The following is a 17,178-nucleotide window of genomic DNA, read 5'->3' as shown; positions in this document are numbered from 1 at the left end:
TTAGATTCATTGGCAGTGGTACCACTGAGTTCCAGGAGCTGAGGGGCAGCAGCTACTGCATTCATGCCCTGCTTGTGGGCTTGCTGGAGGGAAGGAGTGATAGCTCAAAGTGGTAGAGCATCTGCTTTGAATGGAGAATCATAGAATCATAGGATTGTAGAGTTGGAAGGGACCCAAGGGTCATCTAGTCCAACCGCCTGCAATGCAGGAAAGTCCCAGGCTCCGTCCCAGAGAAGGTCTCAGCATCGCCTGGTAGGGCTGCGGAGAAGAGCCCCCCCCCCCTCCTGAAACCCTGGAGAACTTGGTTTTAGTGGTGGCGATGCCGAGCTAGATGGACTAATGCTCTGATTTAGTATAATACAGCTCCTTGTCGTTCCTATCTGGTTGGCTATTGTGGGGGGAAGAGATCTGTCCCTTTGATCTGATCCAGCGGAGCGATTCTTTAGGCTCTTTGAAGAGCCGCGATCGAATTCTGCCAACAGCACAGAAGTGGAGTTGGGGCGGGTGGTGGGGTTCTTCCCCCGTCACGCTCAGAGTCCATAATTCGCTTTCATTGCCTTTCTCCTCCCTTCCCGGAGGAGGGTGAGTGCGCGCGTATGATGGTCCACTGGAGTGAAGGAGACCCTGGAACCTTGGAAGAGCTCAGTCGTTTTTGCCAGTCTGGAAGAGGAGCGACAGGAGTGGGGAGGGAGGGGGGGATCTAGCCTTTATTTTTATTATTAATATATTTTTAACCAAACAAACAAAAAAAAAGAGTCTCCGCCCCGTGTTTCCCCGGCTGCCCCAGCAACACCATCCCCGCGCGTGACGTCAGCCCCCAGCTCGGTCCAAGGCGAGCCTGCCAAAAGGCTGCCCATTCAAAGTGCTTTGGCAGCCGTCGGAGCTGGAGAGCGAGAAGCGAGCGCTGCTGCCTGCTTCTCCCGGTTGCCCACGCCTCGTCTAGCGTTTCCTCCCAGCCTTGCCTATCCCAGCAGTCGATTCAGCAGGGGAGGCATTGCAAAGGTCCCGCTGAGCATCCCCCGGAGAGAGAGTCACAGAGGAGGGGAAAAAAAAAACATCCCGTCTGTGGTCCTTCCTTACCTTCTTGCGAGGCGCTCTTTTCGCTTCCTCCGGCTCCCAGGCGAGGATGCTGAAGGCGTCGTGGCTGCGCGAAGAGGCGAAGGAGGGCAGGCTCCGCTCCTCCTGATGAGTGAGTACCGCAGCCCTTGGCTCTGGCGCCAGCATGCCTGCCTCCTTCAACGCCCCCCCCCCCCAACCCGCTTCCGCCTCGGCTCTTTTCACCCGAAGCTGCTAGAGGGGGTTTTTTAGACGAGGGGTTTTTTTGGGGGTGGCGATGTATTGTTTCTGTAGTATTCCTGACCTTGCGAAAACCAACATAAGTGGAGAAGGACAAGGGATCTGAGGGAGATGTGGGGCGGTGGAGAGCTAGAAGGGGTCTCGAGTCGTATTTGATCTCCCCACAACCCCTGTTTTCTCTGCGGAAGAGGAGCCAGGCAGTGGTTCAAAGGAAGCGCAGGGCACTGGAGAGTTCAGGAGGACAAATGATTTTGGAGGGGAGAGGCACGGGGAGGGGGAGAGTTCAGTTTTGGGTGTCTGAAGCTGACTTTGGTCTCTTCAGCTTTCTCCTTCCCCCATGGTGTGAGGATGCTTCAATTGTACAGAAAGTGGGGGGGGGGAGAGGAGAGTTTAGGGGTGCAGAGTTCTCAAATGCTTAGATTTTGTCGGGATTCTCAGATGTCTGATTTTCTTTAAACAATTACAGTATTTATTTATTGAAGAGGTGGAAGAGGATATGATGCTTCCTTTGGATTTTCCCTTCCCTGAACTAGAGGTGCAAAAATAATAATGCTGGAATAGGTTTTAGAAAAGATTGAGTGAAGAGAGCAAAGAAGGTCAAAAGGTTTACAGCAGCAAGGTCTACAGTCATCAAACATGTGGTGAGAGAAGTGGAGTGGACTTCAGTTCCCACCCCCAATAACCATCTATGTCAGGTAATTTAAGGCTGTGCTGAAATCCTATTGAAATTTTGGAGGGAGAGAGTTAAGAACAAAAGGTTCCTGGGTCTGCAAGGTTCATAGAACATTTTTTAAAGTGTTTGTGGGGGGAACATCAATTCCATTACAGTCACGTACCTCCTTCAGCCTTCCTATTGGGTAAACTAGGAAGTAATTGAATTATATACAAAGAAGAAGAAGGAGGAAAGAAGAGTGAGACAGACAGATTGAAAGAAAGAAAGAGGCAATATTTCTTTTTCTCTGATTAATTTTTTCCTGCTCTTCTGGAAGATGACAGGACCCAACCAAGGCGTTGGTTACAGCTCTTGATGAGTTGATGGGATTGGTAGCGAGTGATCGGGATGGAAATTATGGGGCTGAGAGTCTACTCCACAGCACTGAGAGCTTTTGATTGCTGTGAAAATGTGGGAGGCGGAAAGAAGCAGGCAGGGCTAGCTGGGTAAAGCTGTGGGGGATGAGCGCAGCTCCTGCCTTGGACAAAAGTGGCAAGGGAGGGGTGGGGAGTGCATGGATTTTCAGGGGAGGGTGAAAGAGGAAAAGCAGAAAGGAACTCCAGAGAACTGTCAGGTCAGGAAGTATTGCTATAATAATACAACCTGGCTGATGGAGGGTGGAGAGCAGGGATGCTAGAGTTAAGTAGGGCATGGGGCTGTTAGCAAGCTAATGCTTCCCACATCTTTCTGATCCCCTTCCCAGGAGTTCAGGGGTGGTGGGCAGAGCTGGCAGAGAACAGGAAAGTTTGGTAAAGAAGACCAAATAATAGAGGGAACAGACTGTAAGCCTGTGGAATCAAGGTGATGGGAGTCAAGAACCAATAAGATGGCAGGGGACACGTGAAAGGTGGCAGGGGCCCTCTTGTTGAAAGGAGGCCCTGAAATGCATGCCAAGTTTAGCACACAGAGCTGTTGAATTTTCTACCTTGCCAGCTGGCCATTGCCAGTGTTGTTGTTGTTTAACCAGGGTTCTGATTTCCTCCCTCCACACTTCCCTCCAGGTTTGCCTGTCCGCGCAGAAGCTGGGCTGGACGGAGCATAAAGATGCTGAAGGGTGCTTGGCTGCTCAGTGTCTTCACAGTGGCTGGGATCTGGCCGACAGAGAGCCGCAAGCCTGCCAAAGACATTTGCAGCAAGAGCCGCTGCCCTTGCGAGGAGAAGGAGAACGTGCTGAACATTAATTGCGAAAACAAGGGATTTACGACCGTCAGCCTCCTCGTGCCGCCACCATCCAAGATCTGCCAGCTCTTCCTCAATGGCAATGCCTTCACTCGCCTCTACCCAAATGAGTTTGTCAACTACTCCAACGCGGTGACCCTGCACCTGGGCAACAACGACATGCAGGAGATCCGAGCTGGGGCCTTTGTAGGCCTTCGGACCCTTAAGAGGCTACACCTCAACAACAACAAGCTGGAAACCCTACAAGAGGACACTTTCCTAGGCTTGGAGAGCCTGGAGTACCTTCAGGCTGACTACAACTACATCAGCGCCATCGAGGCCGGGGCTTTCAGCAAGCTCAACAAACTGAAAGTCTTGATCTTGAATGACAACCTCTTATTGTCACTGCCCAGCAACGTTTTCCGTTTTGTCCTGCTAACCCATTTGGACCTCAGAGGGAACAGGCTGAAGATGATGCCATTTGCTGGAGTCCTGGAACACATTGGAGGCATCATGGAAATCCAGCTGGAGGAGAATCCATGGAACTGTACCTGTGACCTCCTGCCTCTCAAGGCTTGGCTGGACACCATCACTGTCTTTGTAGGGGAGATAGTCTGCGAGACCCCGTTCCGGTTGCATGGCAAAGATGTCACCCAACTCACAAGGCAGGATCTTTGCCCACGAAAAAGTGCAGGTGACTCCAACCAGAAGGAGAAGCATTCCTCCCACTCTGACACACACGCCCAGAGATTTCCCCCAACCACTAATTCTGCCGTTGGTGCCACCAGAGCCCCAAAATCCAGTCGCCCACCCAAAACAAGGAATCGCCCAACTCCACGGGTCACAGTGTCTAAAGACAGGCAGATCTTTGGGCCTATCATGGTTTACCAGACCAAGTCCCCTGTGCCACTCACTTGCCCAAATGGCTGCGTCTGCACTTCTCAAAGCTCTGACAGTGGGTTGAATGTCAACTGCCAAGAGAAAAAAATTGGCAACATCTCTGATCTCCACCCAAGGCCCAGCAGTCCAAAGAAACTCTATCTCACAAGTAATTACTTACAAACTGTCTACAAAACAGATCTCTTGGAATACAGCTCACTGGATTTGTTGCATTTGGGAAACAACAGGATTGCAGTGATTCAAGAAGGTGCCTTCTCTAACCTCACCAGTTTACGCCGACTCTATCTCAATGGTAATTACCTTGAGATCCTGTACCCTTCCATGTTTGAAGGGCTGTATAGCCTGCAGTACCTCTATTTAGAGTATAACGTTATCAAGGATATCCTGCCACGTACCTTTGATGCCCTGGGGAACCTTCACCTGTTATTTCTGAACAACAATCTGCTGAGATCCCTGCCTGACAATGTGTTTGGGGGCACAACCCTGACCAGACTCAACCTGAGGAACAACCATTTCTCATACTTGCCAGTGCGAGGGGTCCTTGACCAGCTTTCAGCTCTGATTCAGATTGACCTCCAAGAAAACCCTTGGGATTGTACTTGCGACATCATGGGGCTGAGGAACTGGATTGAAAGAGTCACAGAGCAAAACAACCAGCAGCTGGGGACCCCCGTTGTTATTAATGAAGTCATCTGTGACTCTCCAACCAAGCATGCTGGAGCACATCTCAAGACCTTGAGCAAGGAGGCCATCTGCCCTGAGAACCCCAATCTGTTAGATTCTTCTTTTCTGTTGCCAAATCTGAACACAGACATACCACAGGCCTTCAGTATTTTTCCCAGCTCCTATCCAGAAATACGTACTGAAGTCCCTCTTTCTGTCTTAATTTTGGGCCTTCTGGTCGTGTTTATTTTGTCTGTCTGTTTCGGGGCTGGTCTGTTTGTCTTTGTTCTCAAACGTCGCAAGAGTATGCCAAGCGTTCCCAGCAGTGCCAACAATCTTGACGTAAGCTCCTTCCAGTTGCAGTATGGGTGCTACAATAGCGAGGCGCACGATAAAGCAGAAGGGCATGTGTATAATTATATCCCACCTCCTGTCGGCCAGATGTGCCAGAACCCCATCTACATGCAGAAAGAAGGAGACCCGGTGGCTTACTATAGGAATCTCCATGAGTACAGCTACAGTAATCTCGAGCCTAAGAAAGAAGACTCTGCCAGCCTAGCATTTACAATCACTGCAGCAGAAATGCTGGAGAAACAGGGCTTTTCAAGGGAACCGGAGCTGCTATATCAAAACATAGTGGAGAGGGTCAAGGAGCTGCCGAGTGGAAGCCTGGTCCATTATAACTTTTGCACCCTCCCCAAAAGACAGTTCACACCTTCCTATGAGTCAAGGCGACAAAACCAGGACAGGATAAATAAAACAGTTTTGTACGGGACTCCCCGGAAATATTTTTCAGAGCAATCCAAACCTGAACTTCCTTTATTGCAAGAGAAACTACAGACTGAACCAGACTACCTCGAAGTTCTGGAAAAACAAACTGCCATAAGTCAGCTGTGAAGTGGAGCCAGGGTTGGGGAAGGCTGGGCTGAGGATTCATTTGCTGGGGGAAGAAGCCTTTTTTAAAAAAAGAGAAAGAAACAAATGAAAGAAAGAAAGAAGGAAACACTAACCCAATTCCGAACTTGACAGACCAAGGCAATGTGTCAAATCCTCAAGAGTTTCCACATTTTAAATTCTCAAACAACCCTTCTACAACGCCAGGGCTATGATGGGTGCTTTTCTTTTTCTGCTATGTCCCTTTTAAGTTATTGCTTGGATTTCTCCACATCCCATCCCTCAGCCCTTTGGGAACTGAGGCTGAACCTTAATGTTTTTACTGGAGCAGTTTTGCCTACATTTCTTTCCGGGGTGGGGGTGGGGACATAGGACAGTGAAAGGATGCTGGGGGGAAGTTTCCCCCCTCCCATACACTTGAAAGGGAATAGATATTCTCCAAAAATTCTCTCCTCCCCAGACTTAGACCGTTTCTTCTCTCCCCCCCCCCTTTTTTTGTAAATAATATTGTCAGTACAGCTCTTTCAATTACCAAGTGCAGCCACAGGGCGTCACTTCTTTTTTCCTTTCCCTTTTTGGCATTAAAGTGCCTTTGCACTTTAAGTACCTTATTACTTAAGTGTTGCGCTTAGCTTTGAGAAACCTGAATCTATTTTAATGTGTTGTGTAATTTTTTCTTTTTGAAATTATTTTAAAAAGAAGGAAATGTAAAAAATAGATCTCTTACGTGTCGGCTGCATTCAGCTGAAAGGGGCTGCTGTTTCACTGACAGCAAAAATCAGCCCGTCTTTGTTAAGTGATTCTAGTTCAAAGGCTTTTTTAAAAATAGACTGAATTGTAAATTGTGTAAGTTTCACTCTTTCCCAGCCCCCATCAACATCTTCTCCCCTCCCCATGTCAGGTTTGTTATTTTTTACCTGGAAGATTGCAGTCAGCTAAAAAATTACCAGTGGGTTGGGGCACTCTGCTGCCCCAGTTGGGAGTGATAGTTCATTAATAAAAAGACATTTAACATGATAAGGACCCTATTCAACCAATATCCCATCTTTGCTACACTGCAGCTCCTAACACCATTGTAGTGTTCAGTGTTTTCATTTTCCCCCTCCCCAGGTTATTTGCCTAATTAAGAGACATTACTCTCTACCTGTAAATATTTTTTTCTGCAGTAAAATTAGATATTTTTATACGTTTAATGACAGGAGTTTACCTTACTCATGCTGGAGGATAAAATTTAAACTGCGGGGGAGGGGCATCTTCATCCCCCCTTTTCTTTCCAGGCATAATATTTTATTTATGCTAAGCATGTCTACCAGTAGGTATTTCCATATATCACCCTGAATAAGGAAAGTGCTTGTTTAATCTTGGACAACCTTGCAGAGGATTTTCAGCGTCTGGAGTAGAACTGGATTAAAATCCCTTTCCCTGCAGAAAACCTACGGAGTGTCCTGGGTCTAATTCCTTTGTGTTAGATTTTACTGAATCTAAATACGCACACCCTGTCATCCATACACATCAGAAAAATGAGAAGGAATTAACATATATCCAAGGCAGCAATTCTGTATTCCTGGGAGGGTATACCAGGGGTCAGTAGGTCTGCATCCAATGTTGGTCTTACTCAGAGCAGGCCCATTGAACTCAATGTGCATGCCTAACTGTGGCCCACTAAATTCCCTAAGGAGAATTTAGTTGAACACCAACCTCCCATAAGGATGTTCTGGGTTGATTTCTTTGAAGGGAAAGTGAGAGGGTGAGAGGTCTGCTTACAGAGACAAGAGATCTTACCTCAGCAGGCCTCTCTCCTCACCACTGCAGGATAGTAGAGGCAAAAGGGGTAATCCCTTTTCTCAAGGGCTGGATCAGGGATCCTTGTATCCAAAACCTTCCCATTCTCCACACACACCTCTGAAAGCCTACACCAATTGCTCCAGTTAGAAATGCATGAAAAACACATAGATTCTCCCAGTACTGGCATGCTGCTGTGTGCTGTTTGGAGAACTTGGGTCCCCCTGTCTCACTTTCCCACCTATACCAAATTATCTAGAACTAAGCCTCATTGAACTCAATGGGCTTTACTTTGGTGTTGCCTTGGCAAGACTTGTGCTGTTAATTGGACAGAAGAAATGACCAAACTCTTCAGAACATACTAAGCTGCCTCACAAGGAGTCAGACCATTGGTCCATCTGCCTCAGTACTATCTACACTGGTCAGCTCTCCGGGCTTTCTGACAGGGGGCATTCACAGCCTTCCAAGGAGATGCTGGGGATTGAACCTGGGACCTTCTGCAGGGAAAGGAGATGCTCAGCAACGCAGCTTCCCAACTGCTAACTTTTGCTTCTCATGGTGAGGGTTCAGATACAGCTATAGATAGATATAGGTGTCAGCTGGCGCAACAGTCCTCCCCACCCACTCCTCTCCTCACACATACCCTATGCCTTTCCATATATGCTCTGGATGTTTGGGGGGGGGGGCATAGAGCAGATTTAGGATGTGCACGGGGAGGGAAGGGGAAAGTTCCATTCTGCAAGCAGAAATCCTTGCACTGAGGGAATACATTCGTAATTCTACAACTCAATAGTAACATACTGCTATTATCCCTGCCATCAGCCTTGCAACGTATAAAGACAGACCCACAAGGAAAGGACAGCGGATGGAAAAGCTAGAGGAGGGCAATCAGTTTCCCAGCGACATAACACATCATTGAGCTAGAGGAGAGCATCCAGTCCTACGCCAGGTTGATCTTCCCTTGCTGGTGTTGCTGCCTGAGTAGCAGTTGGTGGCTCTTGTTCCTTTGTATGGCATATGTAACTGGGGTGTGTGCTACAACCCAAATGTCAGCATCTATTACATTTTGTTGATTCCCGTAAGAGAGAGTCACACATTTGCTTAATTCTCCCAATAGCATCAAAGGGTTCTGTTGGTAGGGATGTGGAAATCCAGATGCCCATCACCTCTAGCACCTGAAAAATTGGCTGTGGTGCCACAGTCACTGCTGAGAACAGGAAGCAGGCCTGCCCTCCTCCAAGAGTGTTGCTAGGTTTTTAAAAGACTTATTTCTCCCCCTTCTCCTTCCCAATGACTTGCTCTTATTTACAACAAAACCAGTCTTGTTCTGGTCCCTTGTGTATATTTGCTGCAGATTTGCCCATGATACAGATTCGCATAGAATGAGGATATACAATGATATATGCAAGTTAGGTCCCTGAGCAAACAGATATGGTGAAGTGTCTCACTGGAAGCATGCTTTTCAGCATGCCCTGCAACCAAGGAGGGACAGAAATTCAGTTCACATTTGAAGGTGAACCTACATAATTCTCAACTTTCTGAAATGATACATGAACTGAAACTCAGCCATCCCTCAAAATTCACAGATCACTGAATTCTGCAATGCAGTTCTCCAATCAAGTAATGTGCACAGAAATGCATTATATTAGAGAAAACTGCTTTGCAAAAGTTTTCTGTGTTGGGCAAATTATATGTTTTTACATAGCAATTCGCACTAAAATGCTGACAAATTTTCATGAGCAGGGGCAGTCATGAACTGCTGCAGAAATGTGGAGAACTGAATTTGATATTGGAAAAATGAGGAACCAAAATTGATAAGATACACCTGTCCACAGCTGCAGCCCAGTGATGCTGCTTTCTATTGTAAGGGCAATAATACTAGTACATGGGGACCCAGGGATCAGCACTTACTGTAAGTCCCAAACCTTTGTCTTCCATCCCTTAACACTACTCTCCACCTTTCCTTGTGTACTGTTCAGTGTGCAACCTGGTTGCCACATTCCCCTTGCTTCCATGTCCCTGTAGTCCCTGCAGTCCTGCCCACCTGTCAGATTTGGCCAGTGGTGGAGCCAAAAATGTTCTTCACCTCTGCACCAGTGGAAAAGTTCCCCAGTCAGATGCTGTGACTTCCTGAGCCCAGCACATCTCCATTAAGCACTGCCTAGGAGGAAGAGGGGGAAGGACTGAACACAGCCTGGGAACACAGACACTCTCTCTCCTTTTTCTGGCACACTCGTACCTCCATCTCTCAATCTTCCAAGGCGGCTCCTGCAAAACCTACACAAAATGCAAAACAAGCAAAGAAAAGCCAGGAGGAGAGCATCCTCATGCATGATAGAAATTTGTTCCTACATGTTTCAGGCTTGCTGTTCTCTATCAAGGGCAAACATCTTACCACTCATATCTTCCTTTTACTCTCCTCTATCTTTACATAAGCATGAACTCTATTTTCTATAGGATTTCTTATTTTCATCCTGTCAGCTCATTGTTTCTAGCTGGTTAAAAAACAAGTTGGGATAACTAACTCCAACATTTTGCAAACATATTTGCAGAAAAAAAAATAATATGAATTTTATTTGGGCCATTTTTTTTTTTTAAGCCTAATATCAGTCCTTCTTCTCCACATCTATGCTTTGGTTTGTGTCTTCAGTTTAATCTTTTTTCCTGGCTGCTTCAAACACCTATTCATTTCCTTAGAACACAGAACCTCATGCAACTAACCAAAGCTTGATAATTCCTTATTAGGCTCTAAATCATATTTGCCTCCTTCTTAGGTGCAAACATAATTATGGAAGTCCCCCCAAACCTTCTTCTTCCCAACAAATTGCTCTTATTTACAACAAAACCAGTTTTGTTTTTGGTCCATTGTAAATCCTTATGCAACTGGAATGGTGCTCAGCATATAAAGTAGGGCAAGCCTTTCAATTCCTTATTAAAGCAATTGATGGCTTCTGAAAGGAGTCCACTGTTTCCTTTTCATAAATAGGTTACCGGACATAATAATCCTTTTATTATCATGCGGGTAGGGAACTGGACCCCGCTGGATGGAATTTTCAAGCTTTTGCAGTTACTGATTATATCTTATCTACCAACTGGGAACAATCTTAAGCCACGAGATTTTTTTGATTATAAATGCTGGCAGTCAAAGCTGTTTTAATTGGAGTGGTGCCAACAGGAAGTAGCCTTATGTTAGGGCACAAAACACAGGCCTCGTGAGAGAGTCTGATTTATCAAGTGATCTTCTCATGGCTTAACGCGACATCTACATAAACACTCTCTTGAACATATCTTCTTCTTTGCATTTGGAGTCCAGAAGACCCTCCCCATTTGCAGCCCATTAGATTGACTTTAATAATGGAAGAGCTGGTTGGGGAAACAGTCCTCCAAACCCATATTGACTTCAAGAAGGAAAATAGTACCCCATTAGCAGAAGTTGGAGTACTAAACTGGAATGGCATCTGACCTTGAGTGAGCTCCTTGTTTGAGGACTTCTGAAAGCATCTGATAAGTGATTCTGTCCTTGGGTTTAACAAAACATATTTCTCACTTAAATAGCTTGAGAAAAACAGGTAGAGAATGGTTTTATATATAAGGCATTGGGTGAGTCAGTTTTCTATATTTCTCCTTTCTGCATTTATTACTGTTGCTGTCTTATGAGAGCAATCCAATTTTACATAGAGAGTGTTTCAAGTAAACATTTATTTTTGCAAGAGGCATTGGTCTATTTATTTTCACTCCTGAAAAAAAGAAATACTAATAATCTCAGGGCTAGTTTAAAGCTTCACATAGCTTGCTGCAGTGTAAGCATGTTGAAGGCAATGAGACTTCTATGAATCAACTGAAAATGCAGAATAAAGTTGAGCAGGACATTTGAAGAAGGGGCTATATTTGGTTTCTTCTTTTGGGTTAGAAAATACTTTTTCTTCAAATATGCTCTGGTATAAGTTATTCCCACCGCTACCACCCACACTATCATGCAAACCACATCAGCAACAGCTAACAATGCAGGCAGGATAGTGACAAAAAATTGTTGTTTGATAATACACTGTTCAACTACATCCATTTAAAGCACTATGGTTCCACTTTAAAATAGGCATGGCTTCCTCACCAAATTTTGGGAGCTGTAGTTTGTTAAGTGTGCTGAGAGTTGTTAAGAGACCTTTATCCCACCCAACCTCCCCGCTCACAGACCTACAATTATTAGAGTTGTCTAAGAATCAACCTCTCTTCACAGGAAACTCTGGGAATTGTAGCTCTCTGAGACGAATGGGGGCCTTCTAGGGCTGCCATATTTTGAAGAGCAAAAAAGAGGACACATTTGCCGACTTCTACTCTTAACAATGGATCACTTTGATGACTGTCATTTTAAATACCCCTACTATATGTTGGCTATAGAAGCTGTGATATATTGCTAGTAGCAATGCTTTTAACTTTCAACGGCAAAATAATAATAATACATATTGCTCCTTCGCTTGCCACATGAAAGTATTTGGGCTCATGTTCACATAAGTGTGCACAGAACGTAAGTGTGCACAGAACAATTTATTAAATTGTTTAACATGTACATATGGACTATCCTTAAGGGAAGGGGGGTGTTAACTCTTGCCCTTCCAGACTCCTTCATGAAGATCTTGTAGCTGAGCCAGCATCCTTTAAGTTTATCCACAAGAGAAGGGATTTATATAGGATGTATCTAGTTTAAGATGCTGCTCTGTTGTGATTCTCTGCTGCAGACCAGCTTAGCTGGGTGGCTTAGATCTGAGTCTGATGCACTGGAATTTTTTTCTTGGGTTACTGTAAACAAACAAACAAAGTAAAAACAACAACAACACAATTGCCCAATTTTAAAAATCTGACTAGACAGAAGTTTTAATCTTGAAAAAGAGGATGTGTCCTGGAAAAAGAGGACACAACTCTCAGCACAATTAAAAAACAGCACCCAGAATCTCGGGGGGGGGGGGGGACGGGACGGGACCATGTCTGTTTAAATGGTATCCTAGAGCTTTAAATGCCTGGTGTAAATGTCTTTCATTCCCATAACTAGCACACACATACACATGTGCCATCAGCAACAGCAAAGAATGCAGACAGGATAGTGGCAAAGACTCAGTAATATGTTCTTGGTGAGACTAGGTTGATGGATTCTGATTATACTCAAGGTTAGTTCATGCAAATGGCAAATGAAATAATACAACTGTTCCTGGATGATACAAATTTAGACAGCAGGAATCGGATTACTTGGCTAAATATTCCCTATTGGAGAAACATTTTTTAAAAAATCATAACCTAGGAAATTAGCATATCAGAGAGAAAACTAAGTTGGAACTCTCGTCTCTTTTTCATTTTCACACACACACACGACTTTCAATCTATTTCTTGCAGTCCAAGATGGTACAACCAGGGACCCAGGGTTGGGCATACATGCCCCCCATCTGATCTGGCACTTCACAGTGGCCCCGATCCAGCTTTGGGAGATCTGAGTCCAACCTGACCTGGATGTCTCCCACTACATGTTTAATCAGGAGGGAGAAGGAGATGCACATAGGGCGTCTGTGTGTCTTTGTCACCTTCCTTTTACTGCCAGACTGCCTCCTCTTCTGATGGTCCCATCCTGCTCTGGGTGGACTCAGCCATACCTAGGGCAATCCAGGACTGTGTCAGCACAATCCAACCAAATCCTAGGATCATGGGAAAAGAAAGATTTGATGGAGGGGGAGGGGCACCTCTGTAAGCAGAAATCCAGCCATTTTAGATATCATTCCTCTCTGGCCACATCACCATTAGCCCCCACTGTTCTCAAAGGAAGGTCTGCTTTTAAGCTACAGGCCAACACCACTGATGGCTACTGAGAGAATTGCTAATGGAAGTTAGACCACTGAATGAATGCCCTTTCCGACCATAGTGAAGAATCTCATTTTGAAGTAGTCTAACCTCTTCAGGTTCCCAAGCTAAGAAAAGGGCCAGGAAAGAGAATCCATAAGAAATATAATGAAGAAAAGAATTGGAAGAAATCAGACACCATCCTGATATCTGCCTGTTCTTTCATTTCAAATCACATCCTCCCAACAAGGATTTGCAGTGGAGAAGTAGTACCCAGGCGTTTGGTATACACTGTAGCCTGGAATCCAGGAATTCTAGAAAATGTAATGCAGTCCATATTTTTAAGAAGTTGAGCAAATTTTCACTGCCTGAATTAATACAAGGATAAGAAGGCAGTTCTGCTTCAGACTGCACACTTCTCTCAATTTTGCAGCACAACTCTCAGCCCCCCCCCCCAAATGTATTTTAGGGAGAAATGCAGAAACATGAATGTTAGGTGGGAATGTATTAGGGAAATGCATATTTTAAGAAAATGCATAGTGTGTTGTACTTTTAGTGGTAAATGTGTACAATTTAAATATGTGCTGTTGTTTTTAAAAGAAATGAAAATGGGCTGGAATGGACATATGATTGAACAGGTTTGCTGCCGACATGGACAGATCTAACTATCCCTAGCGCTTCTACCATAAATGTATAGGGTTTTGCTTGCTTTCTTCTTCTTCTTCTTCTTCTTCTTCTTCTTCTTCTTCTTCTTCTTCTTCTTCTTCTTCTTCTTCTTCTTTTAGATATAGCAGGCAAGCAAGCAAGCAAACAGGGCACATTGAAGCCAAAACTACCAGTTCTTATTCATCCCCATTTATTTCAAGGTAAGGCTTACCTTCTCCCATAGACATCAATGTGACTTACAAGAATAGGAAATGATAACTTCCCATTCCCTGCTACTTACAGCAATGTATACATCCCAGCTCAGAATAGGTTGTGGAATTAGATTTTAAAAAATGAACAATGCCTCAGACCCTGAAGAACTGCGGCCAATCAGGGGAGACAACTCTGAGCAAGACAGGCCAATCACCTGACTTGGTATAAGACATATATTTGATTAAAATGCTTTGGAAGTGGTCACACCTCTGTGCTATAGCAGATGCTTTGTGCATATTAAGTTGCAACTTCAATCCCCGGCAACACTATTTAAACCAGGGGTGGGAAACTGAATCTGCCCGACAGACCTACCCCACCAATCAGCTGAAAGGCACTTGCAAACAGAGCTTCACAGGACCTGATGGTCACCCACAATCTGCCTTTGGCTCTGTCTCTCATACCTGAGGTCAGGTTTATATGACATAATGGATAGAACAGGTGTGTGTAGTTTGGCCAAAGTGTACTTGCAGGCCAAATGGAAAGACTTGGCAGGCCCGATTGGGCCACAAGCCAGAGATTCCCTACCCCTGATTGATTGATTGATTGATTGATTGATTCCTAACAAAGTTAGGATTTATCTGTGACTACTAACCTAGAGATATATGCGTAGTCAGAATAGGAGTACTGGACAAGTTGGACTAGTGATCTGAGTGATTCAAATTAATGCAGCAAGGTATTAAAATTTGTGGTTTTTTTTAAGAAGAAAAAATAACCCCTGGCTCCCTGAAAGACATTCCTCAAGAAGAACACTCTGCATTCCCAGGTTTTCCTGCTCAGCTTAGTCTTAAAGGTCAAACTTGTTTTTCATTAGTCACAGATGGAAAGGAAGAAGAAAAAAATCCTTCCAACACAAAGAAAAACTTGCATCCTTCCCCACTATTCAATTCTGAATACAGAGTTTAAGGCTCATTCTCTAATTAGTGTACTTGGCATAGCAGATGCCATAGGGACAGTTCAGATGTAGCAACAAACCATGGTTTGTACTGATGTCTAACCCAACTCCATCACACTGGAGATCAGCAGTTTCTCCAAAGCAGCCTCAGATGTGTATGTTGGATGTGTGTGTGCTTATAAAAGTTCACCTCAAGTGAGAGGTGCTCTTTGAAAACTCTTAAATTATTCTTTGTATTCATTCAAAATCCAAGCCATGGAAGAATTCCTGACTTTCCCTAGCCCATTCAATGGAACTGTCATTGTTCCAAAAAAAGTAACTGCCGGGATGCATTCATTAGTCAATTCCCACATGCATGCAGGAGTGGATTTGGGGTTGTGCGAGCGGTCAGTATACACTGGTTGTTTAGCCGAGAGCGCCATCTCAAATTCCAATAAATGAGGCACTGGTCTTTGGGAAGGAGGCATGAAGGCTCTGACAGGGTCCTACGTTCCTCCTGTCCCCTTCCTAAAGCTGAGTTAGTTTGGGAAGGAGTGAGAAGGTTCTAGGATGCTGCCTGAGCATTTACACCTTCTTCCCCAAGCTGGGTGCCTACTTACCTGCCTTTGGAAAGGCAGTGCAAAGGGTGTGTGTGTGTGTGTGTGTGTGTGTGCCTACATTTCTCCTTACACAGAGTATATACATCAGTTGATACCTCAACACATACTAGCTGAAAGATGAACCTGCCAATTGACTCCATATTATTATATGAGTATGTGAATGGGATCTGAATTGACTCATCCACACACGCAAATGACAGATTCCTGCATTGCAGGGGGTCAGACTAGAAGATCCTTTGTGGTCCCTTCCAACTTTACAGTTCTATGGTTCTATTATTGTTCCTTCATTCCAAAATCAAACAGCTGCATAAAATAGCAAAATAAAAATAGCAAAAACAAACAAACATATCAGAAGGAAGTGTTCTAGTCTAGGCTTCTCTCTGGTATGAGTTTTCTATATGCAAGCATTTTTATTTTCTCCACACCCATCTTTGGGGTGGTGGTGCAGTAGAATATTCCATCAAGTTATCTCCTTCTTGCAAGCTGAAGTACTGTAGTCTAGAGCCCTTTGTAAAGCCTGGCAGAAGCCTGGTAATTGACTGTTGTGGAAAACTTGCAGGGGCTCTTCAAGACTTGACAGATTAGCTGATGTTTGTGTGGGCCTTGCAATCTATTCATGGAGTGCTTTTGCCTGAGCCAGGCTTTTACCTGCCCCATACCTGATAAAATTAGATGTTTGTCAGGTGGCTGTGCAGAAATGGCCTGGCAGGTCAGATGGGTAAGACTGGTGGGTCTCATTAGGACTGTGGGCCAGAAATTCTTTACTCTTGGACCAAACACATGTTTACCTTCTCACTAAAGCCTTATTCGGGTGTTCAGTACCCATGGATACCATGTGAAGGGGTCCATTGGGAGCATGCAAGATTTACTCTAACCCTTGCCAGCTCCCTGAGTATCAGCTGGCATGCCTTGCTGACATTTGACTCATTTGGTTTGAAATACGTATGTCACTTCCAGGGGGCTGAAACCCTGATCCGTGGTTCCCAACCTTCTAGAAGAACCCATGAGCACACTGAAGTGGGTCTCACTGAGCTGATCAGGAGTTGGCTAGGGAGCATCGGTAGCACTCAGGGAATAGTTGTGGAAGCCAGTGTAACCTCTGAGGCTTGAACCTGAGACAGAGACCTGAGTTTCTATTAAAAAATTCAAAATGGCATAAATAAAAGCTTTCTTTCAAGAAAATTGACCTTCCCTTAGAATACAATGGCTGGATTTTCAAACTCTTCATGAGTGAAATGAGATAGTAAAAATGTTAATGAAACTTTTTTTGGAGTAATCACTGATACAGCTTGTGATTTTTTAAATTACCACTGCGGCACATTGCAAATGTCATTTAGCACTGGGGAGGGCAGGGCAAGAAGAAAGCTGTTTTGCATCAAAAAGTATACCAGAAAACAAACAACAGAATCTAGCTCCCCCCCCCCCTCTCTCTTGCATGTGCATCAGTTCTTTGTTTTTAAAAGTGCATAGCGCAGATAGAGAAATGCAGATAGAGAAATAGATTCCCCTGTGTGAGTGTCTGAGGGCCCTACTCTTGCCACTTA

General features: G+C 44.8%; 1 protein-coding gene across 2 annotated transcripts; it reads left to right on the top strand.

Annotated features, from left to right (window-relative positions):
* The first annotated feature begins 1,051 nt into the window (after positions 1-1,051).
* SLITRK2 (SLIT and NTRK like family member 2) lies at positions 1,052-11,119 on the top strand. 2 transcript variants are annotated; one of them, XM_028715303.2, is made up of 3 exons: positions 1,089-1,189; positions 1,763-1,991; positions 3,010-11,119. In XM_028715303.2, exon 3 carries the CDS (start codon positions 3,053-3,055, stop codon positions 5,624-5,626), a length of 2,574 nt encoding a protein of 857 aa, XP_028571136.1. In that variant the 5' UTR covers positions 1,089-1,189; positions 1,763-1,991; positions 3,010-3,052; the 3' UTR covers positions 5,627-11,119. The 2 variants fall into 2 exon arrangements, with proteins under 2 accessions (XP_028571135.1, XP_028571136.1); XM_028715302.2 differs by lacking the exon at positions 1,763-1,991 and having other exon boundaries at positions 1,052-1,189.
* The last annotated feature ends 6,059 nt before the right edge of the window (positions 11,120-17,178 follow it).

The sequence above is a fragment of the Podarcis muralis genome, chromosome Z (assembly GCF_964188315.1).
Source record: "Podarcis muralis chromosome Z, rPodMur119.hap1.1, whole genome shotgun sequence".
Classification (NCBI taxonomy): Eukaryota; Metazoa; Chordata; class Lepidosauria; order Squamata; family Lacertidae; genus Podarcis; species Podarcis muralis.
The sequence above is the reverse complement of the archived record's forward strand: the minus strand, read 5'-3'. Positions and strand labels throughout refer to the sequence as shown.

Coding starts and splice junctions, on each gene's coding strand:
- SLITRK2 (XM_028715302.2), top strand. CDS start 3,053: ATGCTGAAGGGTGCTTGGCTGCTCAGTGTCTTCACAGTGGCTGGGATC.